The sequence below is a fragment of the Passer montanus genome, unplaced genomic scaffold (assembly GCF_014805655.1).
Source record: "Passer montanus isolate IOZ18808 unplaced genomic scaffold, ASM1480565v1 scaffold53, whole genome shotgun sequence".
Taxonomy (NCBI): Eukaryota; Metazoa; Chordata; class Aves; order Passeriformes; family Passeridae; genus Passer; species Passer montanus.
In genome coordinates, this window is record NW_024370263.1 from 6719076 (window position 1) to 6734580 (window position 15505).

The window sequence follows — 15505 nt, forward strand, 5'->3', positions numbered from 1 at the left end:
AGTTCAGGAGAGGGGCAGGGAACTGGGCTGCAGGGGAACTGCTGGGCTGATTGCCTGACTTCACAGTGTTAACTGGCCAGAGAATCCTATTACTTGATAGGTAGCAAGCCAGGGACTAATTTATGGAAATTTTGACCTTCAGTCCCCTTTGACATTTTCAGATCAGCCGCAGCCTGTGTGAGACATGAGAGCCCTTACAGTAAGGGGCTCTAAATCTGCCCGTGCAGCTGCTGGAGCCGACGAGCGGGTCAGAGGTAAGAATTCACTGAGGTTCGTGTGTGGGCTGCTCGGTGCCTGTTTGACATTTACAAATCAGTGACATTCCTCCGCACAGCTCAGCGCATACAAATCGCTTCAGTCACTCTGAGGAGGGCCCCTCATTTCAGTCAAAGGTGGATTTGGGCATCCTTAGCCTTCTCTTTTGACTTTAGTAAGAACACATAGTGGGATCCACTCCCTCAGGAGGATGCAGTGGGGGCACTTTTAATTTCAACCCAACTTCCAAGGACTTTGCACCATCTTTGTGGTTTGGGTGTGAAGCCTTTATCACTAGGTACAGTATCAGACCCCTCACATTTTCACTCGTTGCCACAACAAGCATTGTGTTTGTCCATTTTGTAGCACTGACACATTTCTCTCACTGCTGGGCCAATAACTTGGACCAAGAGAAGGCCAATTGGATTTCAACAGCTTCCCATGGAAACCTATTTGCCATGAATAAAGCTCCACTGAGCTGAGCCATATGAGTGGGCTTGCCCCAGATTTCTCACAGTCTAGACTCTATGTAGAGAGAAAACATGATGAGAAAAACACAGCCAGGGCTGTGGACAAGGTAACATTAGCTTCAACCGGTTATTGTGCAACAAATGACCATATTGGCTTCAGCCAGCCTGACCTGTTTAACCACTGCTGCCTCTCTGAACCCTGAGGGTCCATGTGGACTCTTCATTCCCCTCCGTGCTGGCACATGCTGCTCCTCCTGGCTAGAGGCTGTGCTGTGATTTGGGATGCCCTTCTGTGGTGTTTACATTGGCATTGACCACACAATGGCTGGGATAAGGAGGCTGATTCCTTGGTTGTGAACCAAAAACTGTGGAGCCAAAGAAAGAGGCGTGAGGGAGGCAGGAGGTGTGAGGGCTGCCATGACGGGATATGGTGGATTTGTGCACCTTGGTAGCCAAGACTGCCATGGTGACCTGCTCCCTTGGTGAAGCTGCCTTTTGCCAACTCGAAGCAAAGAAGGATGATGGCTCTCAAGAGGAAAGTCTCTTCCCTCATGCCCACAAGCCACAACACTGAGGGGAAAGGCTACTTTGGGGGTGTGGGGGTGAAAAAAGGATGATGAAAATCAGAACTGAGGGGGAAATCAGCTCTGAGTGCAGGAAACCTTGGGACAGCAGTGAGGGAATGAGTGGAGGTAAGCTGTGCCCCTGTGATGGCGTGTTGCATGTGGCGAGGCCCCTTTCCCAGCCTTGGAGCGTGCAGAGATCGCAGAGGGACAAAACGGAGGGGAAAATGGAACATAACTGAGGGAGAACTCGGGACAGCAGTGCGGGAACGAGCAGAGGGCAGGCACAGCCCTCGGGGAGGTGTGTGGGGACACCCCTGTCCCGCCGGCCGCGCGCGGGGGCTGCCCCGTCCCCTCAGGAGGGAGAGGGCGGGCGGGCGGCGCCGAACGCGCTCCGTGCCTGGGAAGCGCCCGAGAACGCGCGGCCGGGACAGAGCTGGGGGGCCGGGGGAAGGGGAGGGCGCTGCCCGGCTCCCTCCCACCCTCTCCGGATAAATGAGCCGCCGGGAGGCGGCGGGCGGCGCAGGCTGTGGACGAGCGCGGCGCATCCCTGTCCCGTCCCCATCCCGTCCCCCGCCGCGCCCAGCGCTCCCTGCCGGCGGGGCCGCCGCGGCCGCTGCTGCCCGTACTCGGCCCGTGGGGCTGGGCGGGGGGATCGGGCTTCGCTTCCCTCCCCTGGGAACGCCTGAGGGCGGGGGCGGCAGGGCCAGGGCCGGTGGAGGGGAGGCGGCCGGGACACCCCGGTCTGGCTGATGCTGGCGCTGCCCCGCGCAGCACCGGGCTCCGGCAGGCTGGTAGCGGCGGTCGGGACGCAGGAGGGGCCCCCCGGGCTCCCTTCCCCTTCCCTCCCTCCGCGGCGGGCGGCGCTGGAGGATTTTCTCCCGCCGCGGCCCCCTCGCTGTCCCCCAGACATGGTAGGTCACCTCCAGCTGCAAGGGATGGACGAGAGCCTGAAGGAGAAGAGCCGGGAAGGCTTGCTGGACAGCCCGGACTCGGGGCTGCCCCCCAGCCCCAGCCCCCCCTTCTACTCCCTGTCGCCCGGTGAGGGCCGAGCAGGGGGCAGCGGCGGCGCGGACCCCCCGGCCCCGGGCCACCGGCGAGAGGCCAAGGACGGCAGAGTGGTAAGAGCCAAACCCGGGCACCGGGCTCTGTCCTCCGCGGGGAAAGGCAGGAGGGCGCCTGTGGGCACTGCCCGGGCACCCTGGGCTGAGTGCCCGCCGCAGTGCCCCTCGCCGGCCGAGGGCACTCCGGGCTGCCCGTGGCGGCTGCGGTCCCGTGTTGGCTGCTGTGCCAGGCAGGGCTTGGCCCAGTGCCGGGCAGGGGTTTTGGATACACTCACGGAGTGTTGGCAGTTTGGCTGGGTGAACTGTAATAACGGTGTGGGAGTGAAACCCCGAGCCTGAACCAAGCTCCCCTGCCCACCTTCGGAAAAGTGTAGTTGTTTCTCAGTGACACTGGTGGGTACAGGTTGGAGCTGCATCCATCCGGACCGAGGCAGGGGCGTCTGGCTCCCAGCCATCGTTCCACCCTGGCATCCCACATCTGGCTTGTGAGGAGTGTGGAGCCGCGTTTGCTGGAGCCCTGGCTGAAAGAAAGACAAAAGTGCCCTTCAGCTGTGGCAGGGTAGGGATGTGTCTCCAAGGAGCTGCTGGGGACAGGGTCTGGGAAGGGCTGTGTGCCGCTGCCCTTTGCTGGAGCCAGGCTCTGTGGCATGAGCCTGTGTGAAAGGTTTGTCCTCTGGCAGCCGAGCGGAGCCGGGGGTAGTGGTTTGTAAGCTCAGACAGCTGGCAGAGCACCGCAGGTCTCGGTCAGCCTGATGCAGTGCCAGGGAAGCACTTGAATGTGGAGTAGGATCTGGGTAGATTTATTATCACTATTATTTTGCTTTATTTGTTTATTTCTATCCCTGAGCTATAAAACCTGTTTTTAAAACACAGCGTTCAGAGCATAGGCAGTGGTGGTGGAGGTTTTTAAAGGATGATGAAAGTTCTTCCCCAGGGCTCTTTAAAAATTTTTAAAACATGTATAAAAGATGTTTGTAGGTGTATTCAGCGTGGTTAATTGGCTTAAAACTGCAGCACAAATCTTTCCATGAGAAAAATTTATCTACCTCTGGTTTAGTGACAATTTAGACTTCTTTCCCATAGAGACATTTTGCAATGACTCCTCACACCCTCATGAACTTTCTCAAGTTCTAAGGCCTTTTGAGCATATTACCAAAAACTGCCTTTTACTCCTGAACATGCCAAAACCTTCCCTATGAACAATGACTCCTCACAGTGGAGAGGGTGTGAGGGCTTATTATGAAAGTCAAATCTCAAACCTGCTAATGCCACAGTTCCTAATATGGAGCCTTACCTGCAGATGCCTGGGTGTGTGTGCCATTTGATGGGAGTGTTTATGTACAAAGTTACCCACATGCCTCTGACTTGGCAGCATCAGGCTGTTCCTGTGTGTCTGTAAAATAAAATTGGGGAGGAAGGTGAGTGAAGGCTGCTGGAGCAAAAAACCAGCAGGGTGGAGGTGTCTGAAAAACTCTGTAAGGGGGATATGACAGTCTCCATTCCAGTCATATGACAGTTGGCCAGCACACCATCCAAGAAAGTCCTTAGGTATCGAAGAAGAAAGAACATGAGAAAATTTATTTCAGTTCATGGGCTGTTAGGATTGAGAGTTTTAGTGCTTGACTCCTATAGGGAAACAAATTATTCCTGTGATCTGTATAAGGTAAAGTTTTTCAGTTGTTTTGATCATTAATGAACATTTTAGACACTTCAGAAAAGCTGACACTGTAGGTGTTTCCAAATTCTGTATCACATTGCAAGGGCTCCTGCTTAGAGTATGGGTTCCATACATTGGAAATGTGTGGAATTCCATGCTCTTAGCAGGTACAGAAGGTTGCAGGGATCCAAATGCTGAAACCAGTTGGACTGTATTATTTGGAGTGGTGCTGGGCTCTGCTCTTTAACTCTGGTTCACTGCAAAATAATGAAGTAAACAGGAATTTTCACTCTATTTGACTGCAGAGAGTTTCACTTCCTCTCATTTCCACTGTACAAATACTGTACTTGCAGCCGATATTAGAGCAGAAAAAATATGAAGAGTATTGCTTGCTTCATATTTCTAAATTGCAGTGTCTAATTAGCTTTAATTTTGCCATTTTACAAGGGCTTGCAGATCTGTGAGCAGTTATGCAACCCATGAATGTGCTTCTGTTTAAGTCTATTCCTCTGCTGTTCATCAGAGCACGCAGAATTGGCAAATCAATAATTGCAGCTATTTGCACACCAAGAAATGCTGGTTTTAATCGCCTGTTATATTAGTGTTTGTTTTGCTTATAAACGTGACAGAGCCAGGAGCACAACCTGCACTCTTTGTGTTGGAATACTATAAAACCATACAGAACTCAGTCACCAGCAGCCAAGGTTCTACTATGTACAGTTACACTAAATTGCTGTCAGGTGAAGGAAACAACATTCCAGATCTGAGCGAAGTATTTCAGGCTATTCTTTGCTGCAGAACTATCAAACCACCAGTCTGAACCCAGTTGCATTCTTCTGCAGTCAGCTATTTTGCTCCAACTTCACAAATGTGTTACCAAATTTTTCTGCTTTGGGACAGCCCTTCTCGTGGAGACTAAAAGGAGATTGCATGCCCTTATCGACGGCTTTCTTGTGTGCAGAATCTGTGCTCTCTCTGCTCTGTGTTATTAACTGTGACTCTGAAAAAGTAAACTCTCTGCTCTTTAATAAGCACAACTTTGTTTCAAAGACAATGCACCATTTATTCACATTTAACCAGCCAATTTGGGAACAGCTTTGGGATCCAAGAAAATATGAAAGGCAATTTAGGGCCAGAGTCATAAATACCACAAGTTCAACACCATTTAGGGACTTTTTTTTTTTCATTTTACTTGTAGTGCAGGATAAATTGGCTTTTATTTCTTCAAATAAAATCCATGTAGGGAATTTGTCAAGTGTTTTGTGCTTAAGTGCAAATATCCTAAGGAAAATAGAAAGTGACTTTTACCTAGTTCTGCCTTTTAAATCTGAAACATTATTAAATTGATTCTTATGACTTGGGTTACTGAATTCTCTAGACTGTGCCTCTAAAGCTGGGTCAGAAGGAACAGAAATACAACAAAATAAATCCTAATAATATGCACAAAGAAGCAGTTGCTGAAAGCGTGGGGAATGGAATGACATCAAAGTACCCATATATGCTTAGAGTTTTCCCTGTTGTTCTTGCCCTGGGACACTGATTGGGGCTAGAAGAACTGCTTTTGGACTGTACTGAAATAAGTGCTTTGCATCCATCACACAACTGCTAATGGATATCAGGGGACATCAAGCTCACATTCATCTGCAGAACTATCCATTGGGCGTTCTTGAAGCAGATTTTATGTTTCTTCCCAGCAGTGGAAGGAGCTTTTGCCACTGCAGTGAGTTCCTTTTACTTTGTAAGATTTAGGTATTTGTGCACTCAACCTGCCTCAATGAGCACTGAGGGACTATATCCCAGTGGATCAACTGTGGGGATGTAGGGAATTTCTACTTACATTCAGCAGCAAGAATGGTTCAGAATCACTCTTGGGTGGTGGGAGAAGATTCCAGCTTCATTTCAAGCATGAGAAGAAGACCTTGCCCCTTGGCACAGCCTTCACAGACAACAGTGGGGTCCCAACAATGTGGTCAAAGTCAGCATTTGTGCCAACCCTGTTGGATTAATGGCTCATGTTAAAAAAACCCAAAAGAACATCTCTTCCTGACATGCAGCATTTTGAAGACCCCTTGGGTCACAGAGCCAGCCTCTCCTCCTGCACTGGAATTGCTTCAGGAATAGGGCAGTGTCTTACAGGGACTGGGTGGGGAACGTGGCCATCAGAGATTTTCCATGTGTAATTTCCATACCTGTCAGCACCTAGACTGACAGCACACGTGAGAGGGAGGCCCTGCACCCCGACCTGAGGCAGCCTGCAGCCCACACACGAGGCAGGGGACGTGACTCCCGAGGCCCTGTGGGTCCCAGCAGCTCTGGGGAAGCCCCAGGCTGCTGCAGGGAGCGAGGCACCCATCTGGCACCACAGCAGGGTTTGCCTCAGGGCTTGTTGGCAGCCTGGCATCCTGACCCACTTCTGAGCCACTCCCATGGGACTGGATCCTGCAGGAATTCCCCCAGCTTCAGTTCCATGCCTGTGTCCTCTCCTGGCAAAGGCTAATCCCACCTGGCTGTTCCCTGTCCCTCAGCCCCACCCAGTTCTGGATATGCGCCCTCTCCTCTTCCTCCTTGATGAAGGACAGGACATGCCTCTGGGCTTCACTTGACTGGCCTCACCTGATCTGACAGATGTCCCTTCTGGGCAGATCAGGGAAACAAGCATCAGGATCTCATCACCTGCTCAGAAAAGTGTGGCTCTGATGAAAGACATTGAGGGTGATGTCTCCTAGCTGTTGAATTTCCATTGTGTCCCTACGTAACCCTGTGGACAATAAGCAAAGTAGCACACATTTCCCACTTGAAATAAAAGAGGGAGATAAGCAGGAAGGATGTAATTCTTTGAAATAATAAACCCCTGCTTTCTACCTGAGGTTTGCATTTTCTGTTATCACCTCTCAATATAATCTCATCCGGCTCTGGTATAAATTACTCGTAATGTGCAATACGTGCAGATATTGGGAAAATAAATGGTCTGTTAAACAAATATTGCTTATCTTCTAGAGCGGAGAATGTAGATGTGTGTCAAATAACTCAGCCAGATCTTTCATTGTGGCTGTAAATAACAGCTGAGTAAAGTGACATTTTCATGGACCTGACATGTTACCATAGTGGGAAAATGTGGTGAGAGATTTGCTTATGCCCTAGCTAAGTTAGGAGCTGGGAATTTGGGAAGCTGTATCCTGTTTGTAGCCCTGACACTTGGAAAGCTGTTTCCCCTTACAGTCCCTAGAGATCTCCTGCCACATCTTAGTGCCTTCCATATAATGACCATGGCAAAAGGAGTCAGTTCTGGTTCTTTGTGCTCTCTGGGGAAAGGTTTTGGGGGTTTATTTATTTCAAGTCACGTTAATTTCCTTTCCTTTTTCTTGCTTTGCTGCCTGGAATTTGGCAGCTAAAGAACAGTCAATGCTGTCGATGAGCTGGAGATTGAATTCCATTCAGCAACCAATTTTATCTGTGTTTATCTATCTGCTACTTGCAAAAAGCAGAGTTTTGCTGCCCAGGCCGTTACATGCCTGAAAGGCATCAGAGTTAAGGCAGAGGGAAAAATGCAGCCAAACAAGAAAGCTCTTCAACTTTTTAATACTACTGTAACTCTTTGCTGGTTGACACAAATTATGTACTAGAGAAGAAATAAAAATAAAAGCTCATTTACTGCCTAATATTCACCTTGGATCAAGTTGTAAACATGGGAGTCACTTTTTTGATGTCTCCGGTATCTTTCATTTTGTCTTCTCAACCTTCCTTGCCAGACTCCTTCTGTCCTTAAAGATGCCAGGGTTGTGTTGTCTGTTGTGAAGCTGCATGTGGTAAGTGCCAGCACAGCTCCAGTTAGTGGGGACAGATGGATCAGGTCCCCACTGCAGCATTCCAGCACAGCAACCCTTGGATTGACAGACAGACAGACCTCAGCTATGGATCACTCGGGGACAGCCTGGTCTGAAGTGATGGGGGCTTCTCCTCTTCACCATCAGTGACCCCCAGGAGTGTGCAGCAAGCTCTGCTCCCTGTCATATTGCAGGATAATACAGAAACCTACCTTATTTGTGGAGAGTCTGGAGATCACCAAGTGATTCCTAGAAATAAGCCAGGGATCCTGATTTTCTCAAGGGAGCTCAGAATTCAGTGCTCCTCCTCTTTCAGCCATTCCTGTGCAGAAGGAAAAAGAATTGAGTCAGTATTTTTTTGACAGGCAGAACATTTTTGGTTTTTTTCCTTAAAGCAGGTTGGAAGGAGTCGGTGTCAAACTCTTGCCAAAAAGCCAGCTTTTGACATGTGCCAAGCATATAACATTTCAGCCCCAAAGACAAATCTTTTGGAAAGCTCATATCCCCTGTTCCTTGCTTCCCAGCTCCAGGTGACTTGCAGGAGCCGACATTTCGGAACATCACTGGAGGGAAAACAAAATGTCACCTGGGGTGCCTTTCAGTGGCTGCTGTGTGAAACCTGTGGTTGCTGTTTAGTGACCCCTTCATGCTGTGCAAGCAAATCAGTTTGGTGAGCAGCCTGCAGGATCTTAGAGATCTCCATTTTTAGGCCATGATTTGTAATTTATTTACATCTTCCATGTGCAGACTTCCAGGTTACTTCAAAGTTTCTGACCTGCAGCAGCTCACAGAAGAGAGGTCTGAGTCTGTAATGGTCTTGACAGGCAGTAGAAATCCTGGCTTTGGCCTGCCAGTGTTCTCAGTTGTTCCAGCTTTCTAAACTAAGCCAAGCCTGCAGGTCTGAAGTTGGTGCTCATCCACAGCATATGAAATGCCTTTTGCCACCCTTCCCCGCCCAGAGCAAGGTTAACTGTAACAATGGAAATAGCTTCATCACACCGATCCAGCACTAACCTGGAGAACACTTAATCCTGCTCTCACCAACTTCAGCAGCAAATCGTTGAGTCTGATTGATGTCAGTCGTGCACGCCAGCCCCTCTGTTTCTCTGTGCACACTGGTGGTGTTTCTGCAGCGTGTTCTTGTTTCCTGTTCCCTGCTGTGGGACTTGTGCTCTGCACAGACGGCGATCGCGGCCGTGCCACGCTCTGACCGAGCAGCACCCCCGGTGCTCAGCGGGCTGGGAAGGCTCTTCCCCCGCACACACTGGGGGCCAGATGCCCCAGCAATGTTCCTGCTAAGCCACAGGAAAGACTTCGTAACATCTCCTGCATCCTGGGGATGTTTGGAGCACACTCAGCGTCAGCATTTGTTAGCAAGAAGTGTGAAGGCTTGTTTGCCTGGCAGCACTTCTTTGAAACTGCTTCTTTAAAGGAGGGACACGTATCCCCAGCCTTGTTTCCTTCACCAGTTCAAGCAATCTGCATCCCTCTGCAGGTGAACCCCCAAAGGGCAGCCTGCCTGCTGTTCACAAAGCTCATGAGCATGTGCAAATGGTGTTTGACTCCTGCACCCATAGGAACCTCCTCTTATGTACAAAATGTCTTTAGAAAGAGCTCTGGCCTTGTGCAGACTGTTACAAGCTGGACATCTGCACCCTTGTGAACTGAGGCTTGTCTGATGTAAACAATTCACATTTCAGAAGCAAAGAGCTTTATTTACGACCAGAAAGGCTGCCCTTGCCCTCCCCTGTCAAGAGTGTTGAAAGCAATTCAGGAATGAACTTTGCCTTTTGGCCAGTATTTGCTAGGGAGAGTGAACATATATTTTTTTTCTTTTTTCTCCCCCATAACTATGCAGATACTGTTCTGTTTTGACAATGGAACAGTATTCAATCAAAAAGAGGGGTTGGCCATTTTACTTAATAGTACAACTTTACACAGTTGTAAAGTGCAGGGAAATTTCAGTATGAAAAGAAGAAACAGCTTTGTGGCTTTGGGACACAGAATTCAATGGCTTGGCAAATTCAGATGGAGCAGTGACATTTTTTTGCCTTAGCCTGAGGCAGAAGGCCCAAACCAGGAGAGGAAAGCAGACCTCAGCTAGCCATCTACAGACAGCACAGAGGCTGCCAGCCATCTCCTTTAAAGAGATCCTGTGTCCCTGTGCGTCATAAATATCTGCTGACAGAAAAGTTGTGGCAGAGACTGAAACCTGCAGTGACATTTTTCCAGGAGGGCAGGATTAGGCTGAATTAGCTGCTGGGTTTGGTCCAGGCACCAGACACAGGATCCCCATAAGTGGGAACTGGTGTTTGAGAGCACTCCAGTATAGAGAAGTGGGATTAGTCATTTCTGTGGTGGGCAGAGGAGCCTAGGCTGGTCTGTGACAATTTGTCAGAGTAAGTAAGTTCGCAGTGCAGTTAGTCTTAAAAATGCAGTTTTGGTGTCATGAATTGGAGCTGCTCCACTCATTATAAAGTCCTGGCTTGCAACTGGCTTCCTGCATTGCAGAGGCCACAAGGTGCCCCAGTGTCTCACCCCACCCTCAGTTTTATGGTTAACAAGAATGTCCTTTGGAGCACAAGAGCCATTTTTGGCACGGAGACTTTGGGAACAGCAAGTCTAACACTTCCTCTGCTGGATTGTTGCAAGGGATACATGATTTTATGTACATATTTGGATGTATATCTATAAAAATACATACACATGTCTCACTTCAGTAGACCTACATCCTCCAAGTCAGCAGCCTTATCCCCTATCACTGTGTTAGGTCAGACATAGAGCTCTTCTCCATGCTGACACATTCTGAGTGTTTCTAAGACTTGTTAATTCCTACCAGCAAAGGCAATATCAGGGCTAAAGAAAACTCAAAACCAATTGCAATTCCTATGAGAAACAAGACAGGAAGAAGGAGAGGCAAGGTTAAATTTCAACAAACAGATACTGCAGCATGAAGTGACAGAGATGTGGGCACAGTCACGTACCTGGGAGGTGTGCTGGGGCAGAGGGAGGTCTTGGTAGGTGAGGACAGTCCAGGTGTTGTGTTAGGCTGCTCAGCTGCCAGCCACAGCACGTTTTGAACTGCCAGCCCCATCTGTTGTGTTCCAACACTTGCTGTGCTCTCCTTCCCTGCAGATGCCTTATCTGCTCCTGAACCCGTCCATGCCAGAGATAAGGCCTCGAATGTACCCCGTGTTTTTTGGAGAAAGCATTGAGGTCAACCCTGAGCCCGTGCAGGAAATCAGGTACAGCTGGGATTGGGTGGGTAGATGGGGATTTCTGTCTTTTTTCTGGTGCTTCTGCCAAAGATTAAAATGTATTTATAAATGGGAGTCATGGTTATTTTGATGGAAAGGGAAGGACAGGTGGGAGGGTAATTCCCGAATTAAAGCCACTGACAGCAGCACAGGCAGGAACTGGAGGGAGGTTTTAACACAAGGCAGCTTTCCTTCCAAGGCCAGCTAAAATCCAAGGCTATGAGAGAAAACCATTACCATCTGTGGGCTTGATGGCCTCCACTAAGTAATCTGATGGTCTTCATACTGTTCCCAGATGACTTGTCTTCAGAAGAAGCAACACCCTTCTAATTGGCACCTGTTTTTGTTCGCTCTTGCCACAGAGAAACCAGCATTAGACAGCCCACAGAGACTGAATGAGCTCCTCTGTGTGAGGAGATGGTCCCTCAAGCCAGTGATGGAGATGTTCTGCCCTCCTGTAGGGCTGGTGCTGTGGCCAATGGATAAATGTTGGTCTTTACTCTTTTGCTGATGTGGAATGTATCCTGCAAACAGCTTGGGGCAGGGACAGTGGGAGGACTGTAAACCCCCTCAACCTATGCAAAAGCCTCTCTGGAAATGTACCCCAGTAAATCTCTGCTGGCTGAGGAACTGCCAGCGGGCATGTTTTTATGGTGATTACATCGGAGGCTTGTTTTATGCGTGCTGAATGACTTGCTTACACCCTAGCTGTGCAAAATACATTACAGCAGCTCAGATTACACACGGTGCACAATCAGTCAGCCCCCCTCTGGGTGGAGGTAATGACAAGCACACACCCAGCTTTTAATCTTTTTTACGTGGAACTGCACATTCCTTGGCTGCTGATTGCTGGAGGAGCATTTGGGGAGTGGGGAAAACCAGTGGAAATCCTGTTACCCATGGCTAGGGATTCCAGTAAAAGCCCTTTTTCTGGCCTGGTGTCTGCACATCCTTTCTGGATGGGTGCAGAAAAAAGGCAGGGCTCTGACATCCAACCTTTTGTGGTTTGTCATCTGTTGGCTGTTCAGGTGGCCGGTTCCTTTGAGACAGTGGCTTGGGTGTTGGGCAGCCATAGCCCACAATATCCCTTTGCTTTTCCTGCTCTTTTAGCATTGCTTGGATTTTTTGTAGGCTTCAACAAGCATCCTCACCCTTCATGTCCCAGCACTCAGATTTTAGCTGGTTTGGGCATTTTTGTGCAACGATGAAAGAAAAGCCAGACAGCATTGACAGCTCAACAGGTCCATCACAGGGTGTTTGTCTGCCTCCAGTGCAGCTCTCAGGGCTGAGCTGATACCCCAGTGGGACCCATGGAGAAAACCAGAGGAAGAAGAGCATTGCTTGGAGCCTCTGCAGCAAGGTCTTTTCTGCCCTGGTTCTGCTGGTTCTTGCAGAAATGCTGGGATGGATTCATAGCAAGGTGGGGTTTCCCAGCAGGACAGAGTCCTCTTGGCTGTGGGTTGTAGAGTTGGCATCTGTGCAGTAAGAGTTGGTAAATGCTGCCAGCTTCGAAGGGTTGGAGAAGAGTCCTGCCTGCCTTACCTCCTTTGCTGCCAGGGCTGTGCTCCTGATCCCTTGCTGTCCTCTGCAGGTGCAATTCCGAGGTGAAGTACGACTCGGAGAAGCACTATCGGGATGACATCTTCTACGGCCCCATCCCCACGGTCACCACCTACAGCGAGACCATCATCGCCGCTCCCAACTGCACCTGGCGCAACTACAAGTCCCAGCTGATCTTCGAGCCCCGCCAGAAGCCGGTGAGGTTTCAGAGCACGACCATCATTTTCCCTAAGCGTGCCAAGAACATTTACCGGACCACCCTCAACTACAGCTTGGGTTGTGCCAAGCGCTGGTTCGCTTCCAGCGTGCAGCTGGAACTCTGTGAGGAAACCAACCCGTGCGTCATGTACGGCGAGACCCTCTGATCCGCCCCGGGAGGCTTCGCGGGGCTCCGGCTGCGCCTGGCCTGCTGGCAGCTGAGTGTTCATGGCTGGAGAGCAGCTCCCAGTGAGGCTGAACTGGCTGGGAGGAGGCTTGCAGGGCACAGGATGGTTTTGATCAGTGAGAGGCTGGCTTGTATTTTGCGACGTTCCTGACATTCGTGATCTGGATTTTATTTTTGGTTTTTGTTTTTTTTTTTCTCCGAGCGTATCTATTTTTGGCTTGTGTTTAGATGAAATCAAGATGACAAAGGACCCTGTTACCCATTGCAGAATGATGCCTTATGAGCTCTGTAGGTCTTGTCTAGCACACATAGGTGAGAGTCACTGTAAGCTTCAGAGCTATTTTGGTCTCTGCAAAGGGAAGACCAACTGCAGAGTCAGCGTCTGTTCAGCCCAGCACACACCAGGCCAGATCTCTTTCAGAGCTGAAATGCAGAGGAGGTGGCTATTTGTATCAGTACATCACAGCTTCCTCCAACAGCTCATCTGAGTGAGAGCTGCCCTATCACAGCACTGCAGTCGCCCCAATTCCTGAGAGGAGTGGAGACTCTCACCCTGAGAAAAAGAGGATTTAAACAGGTCCCCCAGCTCCTGATGGCAGCTGGATGTTTGCATACCACAGCAAAGCACAGCACAACCAGGAGATGGGAGAGGGGCCTGCTGTGATGCACAGACACATCTTCTGTGAACCAGCCAGGAGTAAGCAGGGAGACTGAGGAAAAGGAGCAGCTGAAGGGCTAGTTTCTAAAAATTTCTAAAAGAAATTTAGGAGCCGAGTGCCCTTCTAAAAGTATTGTCAGACCAAGTGTACCATGCTGTTCACTGCCTCCAACACCTAATTTAAGGGATCTGTATGCACTTGCAGCCCTGCTGAGTTTCAGGGTGTGGCTGTATTGCAGAGAGGAGTGTAGAGCAGAAAGATGCTCCCTGGCTTCTTTGAAGCTAGGGCAGGTTTAACTCCCCCTCTCAATAGTTTCCATATTTGTGGCATGGGCAGCTTTTCTGCCTGTAGAGGAGCAGCCAAACTTTCTCAGTGTAGAGCTTGAAGGATTGAAGAGCCCAAATCCATCTGGGTTTTCCTTACTCAGCCAGGCTGTAGCACTAAAAACAGGTACTTCACAAACAGCTGAACTGTCTCTGCAAAAGGACAAAGAAACTGTGAGCAGGAGCCAGTGTAGCCATCCTAAGGTAAAACATCCCCCACTCATGAATCCCATTCTCCTGGTATGTCTTCACTTTGGTCTCTTGCAAGAGCCTGGATTCCCACAAACATATAACTTGAAAATAGCACGGAATTGTCTCCAAAAATCTTACCAAGAATTTTTGCATGCTGCTCAGACTTAGAAATAACCACACAGCTCCGGAAATTAATTTCCAGCTTTCTCTCTTCTGAACTTTCCATTTTGTTCCTGACTTGCTGTGAGTCTGATGGAGTTATTTCAGAGCACAGCTGAGCAGCCAAGTCAGAAAGCCTATTAACAATGTCAACAAGACGTAGCTGATTGCCCAGAACAGTTGACGCACAAACCCACTGAGATTTAAAAAGAAAAAAGTCTGAGAAACTTGAAAAAAATAATAAAATTAGTGACTTATAAAGATACTTTTTCCATCAGTTTCAAAAAGCAGTTGGTAAATGTGACCAGAACTGTGACCTTTGTGAAACAGAGTTCTCTTGTTCAAAGTGTAGCACAGTTTTTCCACCAGAGGTAAATATAAAGTCTTTAAATACAAACTTCAATCCTGACAGCTGAAGCATCATTAGTGCTGAAAGATGTGTGTTATGGCAGTGCTGAACTCTCCCTGTCTGCTGGGAGTTAGGACTTGGTAGAAAGAACCCCTCAAAGGATTTCCAAGGCTTCCACCTACTGTTGAATTCCTTACAGCAGCACAAACAAGGACTATATTTGTTAGTGGTCAGATTCTGCTGTCACTGTCTGTCAGCATCAAAGCCTGGAAAAGCAGCATCTGCCTCCAAAGGGATTATTGTGCCTGAAGCAACCCTTCTCCCCAGGGCTCCAGCAAACAGGAGAGCTGGCTTAGGCAGCAGGGAGTTGTGCCTGGATGAACGTGGTCCCAGTGCAGTGAGGTCAGTGATGCACTTACCTGCTGGTTCATCTTCAGGTCTGTCCTGCTGGCCACGTGCTGCTGACGAGCCTTGGGAGCAGGGGAAATTCTCCTCTGCTTTGCTGGGGACACGTGGAGGCTCTGGAGGGCTCAGTGCCTGCATGCCCAGGAGTCTGTGCCAAGGGGCAGGGTCCCAGGCTGGCAGCAGCATAATCCAGGTCCATGCTCACACCCAGGAGATCCCTGCACGGTGACAGAGTGGGACAGGCTCACCTCAGAGCTGAGGGGATGCCAGACTCTTCCCTGTTCTGCTCCTTTGAACAGCTGGATTGTTCCCCTGCTTCGAGCACAAAGCTGCTGTTCTTGAACATGGTGGTCTTTGAGCAGGAGAGTTTTTCCCCAGAAAAA

General features: G+C 49.4%; 1 protein-coding gene across 2 annotated transcripts; it reads left to right on the top strand.

Annotated features, from left to right (window-relative positions):
- The first annotated feature begins 1349 nt into the window (after positions 1-1349).
- Positions 1350-14771, top strand: RFLNA (refilin A). 2 transcript variants are annotated; one of them, XM_039724914.1, is made up of 3 exons: positions 1350-1417; positions 10969-11078; positions 12682-14771. In XM_039724914.1, exons 2-3 carry the CDS (start codon positions 10969-10971, stop codon positions 13013-13015), a joined length of 444 nt encoding a protein of 147 aa, XP_039580848.1. In that variant the 5' UTR covers positions 1350-1417; the 3' UTR covers positions 13016-14771. The 2 variants fall into 2 exon arrangements, with proteins under 2 accessions (XP_039580848.1, XP_039580847.1); XM_039724913.1 differs by lacking the exon at positions 1350-1417 and adding an exon at positions 2041-2409.
- The last annotated feature ends 734 nt before the right edge of the window (positions 14772-15505 follow it).